The sequence below is a fragment of the Physella acuta genome, unplaced genomic scaffold, assembly GCF_028476545.2.
Source record: "Physella acuta isolate Inbredline_101_S28 unplaced genomic scaffold, ASM2847654v3 ptg000937l, whole genome shotgun sequence".
Lineage (NCBI taxonomy): Eukaryota > Metazoa > Mollusca > Gastropoda > Physidae > Physella > Physella acuta.
In genome coordinates, this window is record NW_026732454.1 from 125,992 (window position 1) to 139,812 (window position 13,821).

General features: G+C 38.3%; 1 protein-coding gene and 1 non-coding gene across 2 annotated transcripts in view; one reads left to right on the plus strand and one right to left on the minus strand.

Moving 5' to 3' along the window:
- LOC131953676 (uncharacterized) overlaps nt 1-10,582 on the minus strand; it is a 13,451-nt gene extending 2,869 nt beyond the window's left edge. Inside the window, exons 1-2 of the mRNA XM_059316986.1 lie at nt 10,337-10,582; nt 4,318-6,353 (exon numbers count right to left, since the gene is read on the minus strand). Coding sequence (XP_059172969.1) covers nt 4,318-6,277 — 1,960 coding nt within the window. The 5' untranslated portion in view covers nt 6,278-6,353; nt 10,337-10,582. The remainder of the gene's footprint in view (nt 1-4,317; nt 6,354-10,336) is intronic.
- Nucleotides 10,583-13,295: 2,713 nt separating this feature from the next.
- Nucleotides 13,296-13,377, plus strand: Trnas-aga (transfer RNA serine (anticodon AGA)). Its single transcript has one exon. It is a non-coding gene; the product is annotated as a tRNA-Ser (tRNA).
- The last annotated feature ends 444 nt before the right edge of the window (nt 13,378-13,821 follow it).

Sequence of the window (13,821 nt, forward strand, 5' to 3'; positions counted from 1 at the left end):
GTGATATCATAAGTGTTTTCATTTACTTTATATTTAGCAGGGCATTGTTCGGGGCCATTCCTTGACCTACTTTCTATTCGCCGCGCTTTTGTCTGTCCCTATTTTCCCGTGACAGTTTTTAAACTTGTATTGTTGCTGTAGTTTATTGAAGCGGCTACGTGTTTCTGCAAAGATTTTAATCTCATTTACAGTTTAAAGACGACATTTATAGGTCTAGGTCTAAACGACGTGTCGCGTTCAAGAAAGAGGGGAATGCGTGTGGATCTTTCAACTAAAGCTAAAGGTCATAGACTCTTATATGGCATTCTTGTAAGTTCGAATAAGCAAAGGTTAACGACCACCAAAGACAGTCCAATAATATAAAAACGAAGCTTTAATTATATAAATAAGCATTGCAAGCACTAACCAGAGTTTCTTTCAGGCATTTCTTTAAATGCACTGCTCCCTCTCCTGAAGCGCGTCCACCGACCCTCCCCCTCCCCATCTCCGAACGATAGAGAAAAAAAAATAGAAATTTCTATTGAAAATACATACTAAAACACCTGTGTGCCCCCCCCCCCCCCCCCCCGGAGAAATATCTAAAAGAAACACCGGCACTAACCGAGGTCAAAATTCATTAACAAACCTATCCACGTGTTTGTTGTTTGTTTGTTTGTTTTTTGTTGTTTTTTTTCGTGTTTTTTTTTCATTAGATGATTAGAACTACATGCTAAATTTAACTGTTTTATAACTGTGTTGATTACATTATTCTGTATTCTAATTAGCAGATAGTTGAATCGATGAGGGGCTATACCTTGATCCACAGTGCGGGAGCTAATGATGCATGGACAGTGGCGTACCCAGGAATCGGTCATGGGAGGGGTTCAAAATGTTAACATACGTATATAATATAAGCCTATTTATATATATATATATATATATATATGACTACCGGTATATATATATATATATATATATATATATATATATATATATATATATATATATATATATATATATATATATATATATATATATATATATATATATATATATAGGGGTCCATGGGAGGGGTTATAACCCCCTAACCCCCCTTGCCTACGCCACTGTGCATGGACATCTTTGACACCCAGAAGCCGCCCCAACAGCCTGGTGAGTTAAAAAATGGTACGGATTTTCCTCCAAACACGACACGTGCCAGATGCGCGTTATATATCCCGCGGTAATCCCAAATTTCCCCGCCCCGCCCCCATCAGCGTTAAAAATAGAATTCTCACGGTTTCTCCTTGCCGCCTTTGTCGATTAAAAGATAAACACAAATTATCATGGCACCGTTACTCGACCTTCGCATCCTTCACCCACCCACCCATCCTGTTTGCATTAAGCAGACAATGAAATAACTAGCCAAGATCTAGCTCGCCCAGAAAACAAAAGTAAAAAAAAATCGGGAATTTCCATGTCATGTATGATAAGAGCGCGCGCTCCGTCTGGTTCACATTTTCTTCAATACTCTCCAACACGTGAGCATTCATGTTTTTGAACCCGTTGAGACAAGATGGCCGGCGAGCAGTTTAAGGAAAGTTAAGATGGCACTCGGGCAAATTAGTCCCCAGGGTGAATTGCACAAAAAAAGTTTATTTTTTTTTCTCTATGGAAACAAAAAATGTCATAAATTAGGTCCAACAATTGTGTAGATACACAAGTGACGAACTGCGGACCCTTGAATCAACCCTCACCGCTTTTTTTTTTTACCAACACCACGAGCTGTAGTTTCTTTCGAGCATCTCCTCGAGGGGAGGGGGGGGGGAGATAACCCCCCCCCCCCCGAAGAAAGTTTACCGCTCCCGACCACCGCCCTCTTCACCCCACCCCTCTAGTAGGGTGGCACTTTAAGTAAAATAGTAATTTTTATAACGTTTCTTAATACATACATTTTTCAACAGAATAGAATCGAGTAGGAAAAAAAATTGCGCACCAAATGAACAGCAAACAGTGTGTGCATAACAGAGCGGAAAATAAGGACACTGATTAATTTGTTTAAAGTAATTAAACATGTATTACAGTCATATTTTATGTCACAGTACATTGGCATCAAGTCTTGACCTACGTGAAAAGTTTAAAACAAATTGGTTCGGTCGAATTGATATTTTTTGAGAAATCGGAAATAGCATAAAGTACTACTTCCGGTCAACAGAAATCACTCAAATCTGACACAATCAAGAGAATAAAATATTATGCTGATGTATTTAATTTCGCCCACAAAAGCCGAATCGATATTTTTTGAGAAATCGGAAATAGTATAAAGTACTATTTCCGGTCACCAGAAATCACTCAAATCTGACAAAATCAAGAGAATAAAATCTTATGCTTATGTATTTAATTTCGCCCACACAACTCAAATTGCACTTATGTTATCTGTATTTTAAAAACCGGAAAGTACCACTTCCGTAGGTCATTCAAACTGTGAAAGTTATCTTTTATCATATGAATGTTCGTCTACCTAACTGAAACAGTATTCAAGTTATAGTATAGTGTCTCTTCCTATATACTTTGTATAAGATAAAATAGGGAGGTTAAAAATGAAAAAAAAAGTCAAAGTAAATATTAACTATTCTTACTTCCTCTTTACTCTGAATGCGAGAAAGTAAAAAAAAAAAACCGTTGATTTTTTTTTACGTTGACATCTATTAACATCTGCAGCCCTTGATGTGACGTATAATTTTTATTTCGGTGTTTTATTTAACTACCTTTTTTCAAAGCTTACTCTTTAGTCTGATTGTATCCAAATCTACGACCAGACATGATTTGTTCAGTTTGTTTCTTGCAATATTTGAGAAACACGTATGTATTTACTTTTCTTTTTACAAGTTGAGCCACAAAGTTTTGAAAAGTGCACACTCGATGCAAGCTTGACGTAATCTACGGGCCTACGTGATCGACATCAGAAGAACGAACGACCTCGGGCAGTAATATAATTTAGTGGTCACTCATGACGTTTGAATTTATTCTTTTCAGATTTCTGAAAATCACTGTTTGTGCGTTGACGTCATAAACTGTACAGATTTTTTTCCATCCCCGGCCACGGAGGTATGGGAGCTTGTACGGTAACTGATATGAGGAAAAGAACATGAGATTGGCGAGAGGCCAAGTTCTTTTTAAATATCATTTTTTTTTCTTTTTAAGAAAAAAAATGTAGGCCTATATATATATATATATATATATATATATATATATATATATATATATATATATATATATATATATATATATATATATATATATATATATATATATATATAATTATAAATATATTTATGTGTGTGTGTATATATGTGTATATATATATATATATATATATATATATATATATATATATATATATATATATATATATATATATATATATATATATATATATATATATATATATATATATATATATATATATAGAAATGAGTGTCGCAACAAGTGAAATAGCGTGCTCGAATCCGTTAAGGTTTCTGATTCCCCACCCAGCTCTGCTGTACCTGAGTAAAGTAAAGGTGGCTGTGCAGGTGTCAGTCGACTATTCACACCGCAATGAGTTTTTCTAGGCAGAAACTCGTTAATATTTAACTCGACGAACCGAAACAAGCGAGAGGGAGAGGGGGGGGGGGGGGCGTACTAGTCAGTTATTAGGGTGTGTAAGGCTGTAATATGTTAAATCAATTTCGTAAAAAAAATGCTTTAAATGATTTCTTTGTTTTAGTCCAGGAGATGGCAAAATATTTAAAAGCTGTACTAAGAAAATAAAAAACCCTACAAACTTTAAAACAAGGAGGTGATAATTATTCAAACTAAAACGATGTCCAGTAATTAGCACATCTATCTACAGACGGCTGCGGAAAAATGGTTTACATTTATCGCATTTTACCTCTGCGCTAATTTATCTAACTCCTGTGCATAGTGCTGAACAAGCAGTCTCTACATGCGTCGAAGTTTAAATAAATATTACATGAGCTCTATTTAATCTGCTCGAGAACGGCGCTGGACTGCTGACCAGTAAGTCTGGAGTTCGAATCGGGGTTCAAGTCAGTAGAAAGCCCCTGAGTCCACCCAGCTCTGTTGGGTATCTAACTTACGTTAGGTAAAGTAAGAAGGGGGACGATTGCAAAGATAATATCTCAGCACCTTGTGTAGTTTCTCGATTATGTTTACACCAATATATTTTAGACGCATTCGAGTTGTGCGTTTTGTGTGTGTGGGGGGGGGGGGGGATTTACGTGCAAAAAAAATGTCCCTCACATCGCTACTATCACGTGACTGCTCACCAATGCACGTGAATCAAGCTGAGCTCACCTGGTAAAGTCCGAGCGAACTCGATGTATCCCTTGACCCACTTCTCAGCTCGATGCAAAATGGCCGTCCTCGAATCCTGACAGGCGTCTTTCGGCCACAGCCCCGCATCCGAGATCTCTGATTGGTCGGTCGGCGGGGTCAGTGTGTCTCCTCTCGGTGATTGGTTGGCTGCCAAGTTAAATGTGTCTCTTTCCACTGATTGGATGTTCAGTCTGTCTCCATTCTTGGAGAATGTCTCTTCTTTTTCCCTGTGTTGCTCGTTCGAATGAAAATACAATTCGTCCACTTTCGATCGTTCTCTGGAATATGAGCCCCCAGAGTAATTTTCATTACAATTTATTGATTGGTTGTCTTTAAGTTGAACAGGAATCTGACTAAACACATTGTCTGGGATATTTTCCTGATATTTATCGTCTCCACACCCAGGCGTCAAAGACACGCGTGTGTCTTTAAAATGTGTCTTGTCTTTGTTGCCTGTTTTATTTAGCCTAACAGTCAAAGCTTCCTGGTTTTCTTTCTTCGCGGATCTGCAACTTCCAGTTTCGGCAGTTTCGTTTTTAACATCCGTTTCCCGTTTAGCTTGTCTTATGGAAGCGTTGCTTGGTAACTTTAAAGTAGCGTCATTGGATCGTTTACCTACTAAACCGTCAGAACAAAACGTGCCCAACGCGTCTGTATTTTTCTTACTTGAGCTTTGAGTTTGAGAGTTTACCGGTTTTGTATGATGATTTAAGCTGGCTGCCCCATTAGTCGTGAAATTCGACCCCTGTACGTTTACACTAGTCGAGAGCCCATTACCTTTGTTGTTGTTATAAGCAAATGGAAGGTTCGATTGAGAGGTATGATCAACATTAGGGTAGGAACTGTAGGAAGGGGACATGGAAGAGCTGCCAGATTTTTTGCTAAGATAAATATTCCTATACTCGAGTTGCCGCTGGTGTAGGACGTCCATGGGAATCCGAACAGACGATACCATCAGTGATGCGTCTGCTTGGAAAAGTTTTTTCAAAATGGCGTCGAGTTCTGAGGTGTCGGTGATAGCGTTTGGAGATATTTGAAGACTTTTCACCTCGATAGTATCTTTCGTGCGTTTCTTGTGCGAATAGCGTCCGGTTTTGATCGCTTCTTTGGACATGCCCAAGTTGAGACAGCGCGTGAAGCGGCAGAACCTGCACGAGCTGCGTTTGTTGCCTTTGACGTCACAGGTTTTATTTTTAGCGCAGTGAAAATCCATTGGTCGTTTGAGAGCGCGACGGAAAAACCCTTTGCAGGCCTCGCAGCTGTTGACGCCGTAGTGAAAGCCCGAGGCACGGGCCCCGCATATCCGACAGGGGGGCAACACCACGGGGACGGCGTCTTTAGGTTTGGGCGGCCTGGGGGGCAGGCTGGGGTTACTCGACGGACGACTGACGGGGCTTCTCGAAACGCTAGAGCTTCTAGAAGACAAGGTGATCGGGCTGCTGGACGGGCTGTAGCCTTGACCGCGGGAGTTTTCACCATGGCAACCGTCGGATCGGATATTCCCGCAGTTGGTACTCTCATTCACCGAGCTTCTAAAAATATCGCACATGTCGTAGTTAGCTTTCTCGTCTTTTCGCTGGGCGGCCACTTCGTCTTTTACGTCGCGTGAATTTTCACTGACGTCATGTTGCGTGACGTCACCCGACGGATGAAATTCTCTCCACAGAAAACGATGTCTGTAACTCAGTTCATCGTCTTCAATGCTGATGTGTAAATGTTCGTCTTTGTTTGTGTTCATTTGTTCCTCGCTTTCATCATCTTGTTGGGTTTCGATTTCTCTCTGTGTGCTGTGGGAAGGGCAGTAGCCATCAGACAACGTCGTCATATATGGATATGCGCCGTGCTGGCCATTTTCCGGTGTAGAACTCTTCTTGGTGAAAAAATAATTAGACTCATTCGAGGGCACGTATTTCGCCTGAATCAAATCGAAAGTATGCATTTTTCTAGTGGTTTAAGACTATCCTTCATTTCACCAAGAGGGAAGATTCTATTCTGTCTTCAATGACGAACGAAATCTATAGAAAAAAAAACAAGGATATTAATTTAACGAGGTGAATATCTTAATTAAGTTAACGCAATTGTATTTCAAACAGAGGCGTAGCGAGGGGGGGGGGGTGGACCGCACCGGGTGACACCATTTAGGGGGGGTGACACCAATGCAAAAATAGCAAAATATATAGAGAAAAATAATAATTCCACTTAATTAAGTGATTAATTCAAGTGTTAAATAGTCTATTAAGAGGTGCAAATCGAAAGTTTAAGGTGGAGGGGGGGTACAAATCGAAAGTTTGTGGGGGGGGGGGGTGCAATTCGAAAAATTGAAAGTTTGTCCCCGGGAAGGGTCGCTACGCCTCTGTGGGGGGTGACACCACTAAGTGCCGCACTGGGTGACACCCGACCTCGCTGCGCCACTGATTTCAAACACCATAAACAAATCGAAAACTTAGAATAATTAAATAACCAAATAAAAGAACAGTCGGTATGAAAGTGCTTGCTAAATTTTAAATATTTTTTTTTCAAATGTAGATTTCTAGATCTTTGTTTACTTTAAAGCGTTCATTTTTTTTTCGCCATTTAAATTTTTTAGAAATGTATTCAACTGTTGGTGTATCATAAGCTATATTATATATTTAGTTTATGGTTTTCTTACACGAAAAAGCTTATGTAGCCTATCTAAAAGTTTTGTTACAACATTTAAAAAAAAATCCTATTCATTTAATTAAGCTTAAAAACACACAATCATTTTAAATATTTATTTTTTAAAAAATTTAGAGCAATTATTAGTTTCCACAATCATAAAAAAACTGTAACAAAAGTTTGATCATGATCTAAAAGAGCCTTGAACACTGAAGGCTGATATAGGACGTGAACGCTGTTCTAATCGACCACGAACGTTAATTAACCTCACAAATTCGCCTAATGATAGCCTAATGATAGCCGATACTCACAACACAAAAGTATAGCCTATATCCTTATTATGGCTTTCAATAATAATAATAATATCAAGAAATGAATTGATCCGTAGATCCGTACCTGGTCGGGGTTTTGAAAACATTACACTGAACTCATCTCATGAACAAATTAAAAACGCGAAAAAAAAGTTGCACGTTTTCAAAATATTAAAAAAAAAAAATTAAAAAAAAAAAGAAACCGTTAAGAAACATGATGCAATTTTATTTGCTTATTACATGGAGTATGATGGGTACGTTTTAAACTTAATCAATAAGTTTTACGATTTATTTCTTTATAGATCGACTATAAATGTTAACAGTAAAACACCTAATATAAACAGCAGCGAATCAGCTACATAAAAACCATTTAAGAATACCAGACAAGGGGTCATCCATAAATGACGTCACTCTTTTTTTGACGATTTTTACCTCCCTCCCCCTCCCCTCCGTCACACATCGTCACAAAAAGCCAGACCCACCCCCCCCCCCTCCCTAAAAAGACGTCACACCTCAGCCTACAACCCCCCTCAAAATTGCACTTGATTTTTTTTTTAAACATCGATATTTTTCCAAAATCTTGTCTGAACTCTGTAAAAATCGAGTATTTTAATCAATTCCTATTAGAATTTATTAAAACAGTTTTCTAAAACGCGAAATAACGTCTAAAATTCGTTTTCTAACATTGCTTTTTTATAATGCAAAAGTGTGACGTCGCACCATCTGAACCCCCCCCCCCTCCCCCTCATCACACATCGTCACAAAATTACGGACCTCCCCTCCCCTTACGAGTGTGACGTCATTTATGGACGCCCCCCAAGCTAAGACGTTGGTTTGTATTTGGCTGGTTTAGTTTGGTGGGACGTCACTGAGTCCATTCAGCTCTAATTGGTACACAGCATATGACGTCACTGAGTCCACCCAGCTCTAATCGGTAGCATAGGACGTCACTGATTCCACCCGTAAATTGGCACATAGCACATGACGTCACTGAGTCCACCCAGCTCTAATTGGTACACAGCCTATGACGTCACTGAGCGCCCCCCCCCCCCCCCCGCCACAAGCTAGTGACGCTAGTCCAAATATGTGACTCAAGCAAACATGTCTTCAGTCTGATGCAACCCTTGAAACATTGAAAGTTTTAACTTTGAATGACAGGCTTTAATATCTGAGCAGCCTCGTTAGCGGGGTAAAATTATACTTTCTCTAACAAGTTGCGCTGCATCAAGGACCGATCACCGTGGTCGCAACCGACATTTATGATGCTACATAGAGCTCTCCTATGCTAGGAAACAAATAAAGCTTGTGATAAAAATGTCACTTGCAGTTAGGCTGTAAATGTAGCGATTGAGTACCGATGTGTCAGACTCGAGTGGGGTGGGGGGGGGGGGGGGCTTCAAACATGAAATAAACTCTGACCTTGCCTCACTTAAGCATGACGGAGGAGCATGATGCAGCACGTGATTAATGTCGGTGGGGCAGGGGGCTGGGAACCTTACTTCACTTTTTAGGAACTGGTCTCATTACCTCCCTCTGTTAGGATGGCCCCATTACTTCCCTTAGTTTGGCTGGTCACATTACTTCCCTTTGTGGGCTGGTCACATTACTTCCCTTAGTTTGGCTGGTCACATTACTTCCCTTAGTTTGACTGTTCACATTACTTCCCTTAGTTTGGCTGTTCACATTACTTCCCTTAGTTTGGCTGTTCACATTACTTCCCTTAGTTTGGCTGGTCACATTACTTCCCTTAGAATACACCACAACGACGTGGTCGGACGGTAGTGCGTATGGTTTCTAACTCCAAAACCCCCGAGTTCGGAAAGATAAGCTTGCTAGATGGGGACGTCAACCCATCCAGAAGAGAAAACTGTAAAATCAAACAACTCCTGCCTTGCATGTTGTTCTTGGTAGTTGGACATAGAAGACGGAGTCAACGGGCCATATCGCGAACAACATGTTTACACATACTACACAGACTTTCTTCCAGGCATCTCTTCTGAGGAGCTTACCCCCACCCTTAAAGCACGTCTGCCGTCCCCCATTCCCCACACCCCCCGAACAAAATATACTTTATATAGAAAATATATACTTTTACCAGTGTCCGCCCCCTAGAAAATGTAGCTCACCACCCTCCCCGCAGAAAAAAGTCTGAAAGAAACACTGATACTACTTAATCATGTTAGAGAATATATGAGAATATCTCCTCCAATATTTCAACTAGGAATCATGTCCTAAAGTCACTACCTTAAAGATCAAGGCATTTTGTAAAAAAAAAAAAAAAAACCTATTAATAAGAAAACTCTTAATTGTTTACAAAATTTAACATGCGACCTTGTATGTTGAAAAATATGATGTAAGAATTTTTTTTTAAAAAATCGGCATGTAAAACCTCTAAGATTTCTCCGATTGACATGAAATCTAAAATTAGAACGATTTGTTCTCAGGAAGAAAAAAAAAGAAAAAGGCGAATTTTTTTTCCTGGTTTTCCCACGTCTGCTCTCACAAAACTCATTCCTAGTTCACTCCGACCTTTGGCCTTCTGCTCAACACACGCCTATCTTTCAGCTTCTACCACCCCCACCCCCCCCCCCACCCTCCAAACTAATTACGCTTCTACTTCATCACCTATAGAAGATATCTTAATCCAAGGGCTGTATTTAAAATGTATTATTTTAAAACAAATTCTGCTTGATAGTATTCCTGTCGTTTTGATGATCAATGATAACAAGAGAATCACGTTTAGAACATAGGAAACGTCATTCAACTTAGAATGTTTAAAATACATGACTTCAAAAGAAGTTATTTAAAAAAATTTTTAATTTTAGTAACAAAAAGCACAAATGACATAATAATATGACAAACTTGGTCACTTTAACATAATTGATGTGAGATTACTATTATTATATAAATAGTATTAGAACTATTTATTATACGAATTTTTTTTATATATTAGTTGGTCTATTTGTAGATATAGAAATAAAGTATGTCAAAAATGAAATTACATAATTAACTCCAAAAAGAATTAATATTAAAGAATGAAAAAAGTTTACCTCAGCTCAAAGAACAATAACTCTGAGTAAAGTAAGATAACTCCAACTCTCCCTTGGATTTTCCAAAACAATCGGTTACATCACACAATAGCGCGAGGATGGCGCTGTATTCGACTACTCAACACATTTCTCACTGTCGACACCCGCCTTTCTTCCCTTCACACGTGACATCAAATTTAAAATATATACCAGTACAACATGACATAAAGTGGGATTTTTTTTTTTAATGGCTAGTGTATGACAAGTTTCTTGTTGTGTATTATGTGTTTGTATGCGAACATACAAGAAGTATCGCGGCGACCACGACGGTTCTGTGATGTCACTACCGACCCATGTACGTCATACGGAGATTCACTCATGCCGCGTGGCGTAAATACGCGATACAATCACAAATTTAGGCCAAAGTGTCGTCAACTAGGTGTGGTCGGGCGTGTGTGTGTGTGTGTTTGTGTGCACGAGCTTTGGGGTTGGGGGCATGGCCCTCCCCACCCCCCCCTACCCCGGAGTGATGTCTGAAGGAAACAATGGTCACGAGGTGTTATTTTGTCTGTAGAGTGCAGTGTTTCTTTCAGAGGGGGGAGGCACTGGTAAAAGTATATATTTTCCGGGGGGGGGGGGGGTGGTGCTGGTAGGGTACCGTGTATAAGAGTATCGAACTGTGGATAAATAATTTCCTAACCTCTTGTTTCTTGATATCGATGATCTGAAGGTAGATTTGAACTCATCGACCTTGATTGAGAAACAATCAAGCATACTTTTACTGTTTTTAGACAAAAATATGTTTCTCATGCATTCTTTTCATAGGTCTTTTGATAGTGTATAATATAGAGAGTGCACAGTAAGGTCATCTTGGCTATCGGTAAAGATAAAAGACGGTTTATTATATGTGTTTGTAAATGGTCTAATTTCGTAATGACACATAAAATAGAATTTCAGTTCGTTTAAATTCTCTAGGTTAAAAATTAAAAATCGTCACGTGATCAAAGTTCACGTCACACTCATACGAGTTTGTTTCACGTGTTACATTATCCTTTTACAGTGTTAAATTATCCTTTTACAGTGTTAAATTATCCTTTAACAGTGTTAAATTTTCCTTTTACTGTGTTAAATTATCCTTTTACAGTGTTAAATTATCCTTTTACAGTGTTAAATTATCCTTTTACAGTGTTAAATTATCCTTTTACAGTGTTAAATTATCCTTTTACAGTGTTAAATTATCCTTTTACAGTGTTAAATTATCCCTTTACAGTGTTAAATTATCATTTTACAGTGTTAAATTTTCCTTTTACAGTGTTAAATTATCCTTATAGTGTTAAATTATCCTTTTACAGTGTTAAATTATCCCTTTACAGTGTTAATTATCCTTTTACAGTGTTAAATTATCCTTTTACTATATACATACATTCAACCGGAAATATTTCTGAAGATAAATTATTGAGAATTTACACTACGGAATCTTTTTTTTTTTTTTAAACTTGTGTTTTTGTTGTATTAGAAATCACCGTGGGCTACGTGTCATTGTCTTGTAAAGAATCTCTGAAAATTTGCCATTACCCTATTAAAAAGGTAGAAGTCAGTAATATATTGTCATGTCATTGCCTTGAAGGCTGAAGACGTAATAAAATAAACCGGTAGTGATCTCCCCTAAACTTTCTCGAATATTCTTATATAAAACAACAGGGGATGGTAACTGGGGATATAGTTATGATTTTTAATCCATTTTAAATACTTAAACTTTTAAAAATAGAATAGAATCTCATAAAAAAAAAACATTGCGCACCAAGCAAACGCCGAATAAAAACGCGTATAATAGTGCGCAATATTATTAGTACTTTAAAAATTTACATTAGTTTTTTGAGAAATCGGAAGTAGCGTAAATTACTCCTTCCAGTCAACGGAAATTACTCAAAATTTAACAGAAGGTAGAGAATTAGATCTTTTACTTACATGTGAAATTTCATTTATCTATCTGAAATAGTACTCAAGTTATAGGCTTTTGAAAAATTCAAAGTAGGAAAAGTACCACTTCCGGTTATCGGAAATCGCTCAAAAGTTGATACGGATCTACGATTTTGATAAAATACTTATATATGAAATTTCATCAACCTAGCTGTAACGGTACTCAAGTTATCGTGTTTACACACGGACAGACAGACAGACAGACAGACACACACACACACAGACATACGGACAAGATTGCAAAATTATGTTTTTCCGTATCAGTGAGGTGTAAAACGTCGAGATTTGTAAAAATCCTAATTTTTTTTTTTTGCACGATTACAATACTTTCTCTATACTACGTATATACGAGAAAGTAAAAAATCAGTAGTACAAGTCTTTGTTTAGAATAAAATTACTGACTACGTGCCTTTATTTAATTAAAAAATTGAATCTATATTTTTTTTCCCTGTTAAAATGCGTTTTATACATCGTTACAAATAGCCAGCCTCTGTCCTTTTTCCAAAACTTCTCGAATTATAACATTTTCCCCCTTACGCCTGAGTTCTGTAGCCACCATCTCCCACACGAGCAAGACGTTAGAAAAGCCAGACACATCTAACCTCCTTCCCCCGATGAAAGTGACGTCATTTATGGACAGAGTTTCTTTCAGGCATCTCTTCGGGGATAAGTCCGCCCCATCCCCCCGAAAATTTCAAGTGACCCCCCCCCCCCCCCCGGAGAAAAAAGTTAGGTTTCACACTGAACCCATTAATGGCATCTCGATAAAACTACCTCGATACGATTCAGTCCTGTGTGTGTTGTTGAGAAACCTACTCCATCAATTTTGATACCGCCTGCATTGTTGTCTGACCGCGTCACGGCTGATTGACTTAGTGATAAAAAGACGCACGCCCTGGGCCGTTATTTATTCATTATCCTTATCAACCACACCGTCAAAAAGGGGAAAGAATTCAAATTTTCTTTTCATTACAACTCACTGAGCGATACACAGGTATCAGTTGTCGTGGCCGAGTGGTTAAGGCGATAGACTAGAAATCTATTGGGATCTTCCCGCGCAGGTTCGAATCCTGCCGACAACGTATTCTTTTATTAATTTTAATATATATGCTTTTTAAAAGATAATCCTATAAGAATTTTTATAATCGATATATAGGATTATTAAAATGACACATGACTTTTTAAAGAACCGTCGAAGCAAGAATCCCAGTAATTTTATAGGTTAATTGTGCTGGCTAAGTGAAATCCTACATGACCACAATGTACAATTGGGATTTTAACGTGAGGACTGGTTGCAGATTGACTTACTGTGGCTGAGAATGTTGTATTGAAGGGTAAATGGTGCTAATATTTTAGGCATGTATATAGTGTTTTGTGCTGTCCTGAGTCATATAAAACTGTCGTTTTGGATCAGTCAATTGGTGTTTGGGGGTCAGTCATGTTGTTTGGGATCAATCAAGTGTTGTTTGGGGTCAGTCAAGTGTTGTTTGGGGTCAGTCAAGTGTTGTTTGGGGTCAGTCAAGTGT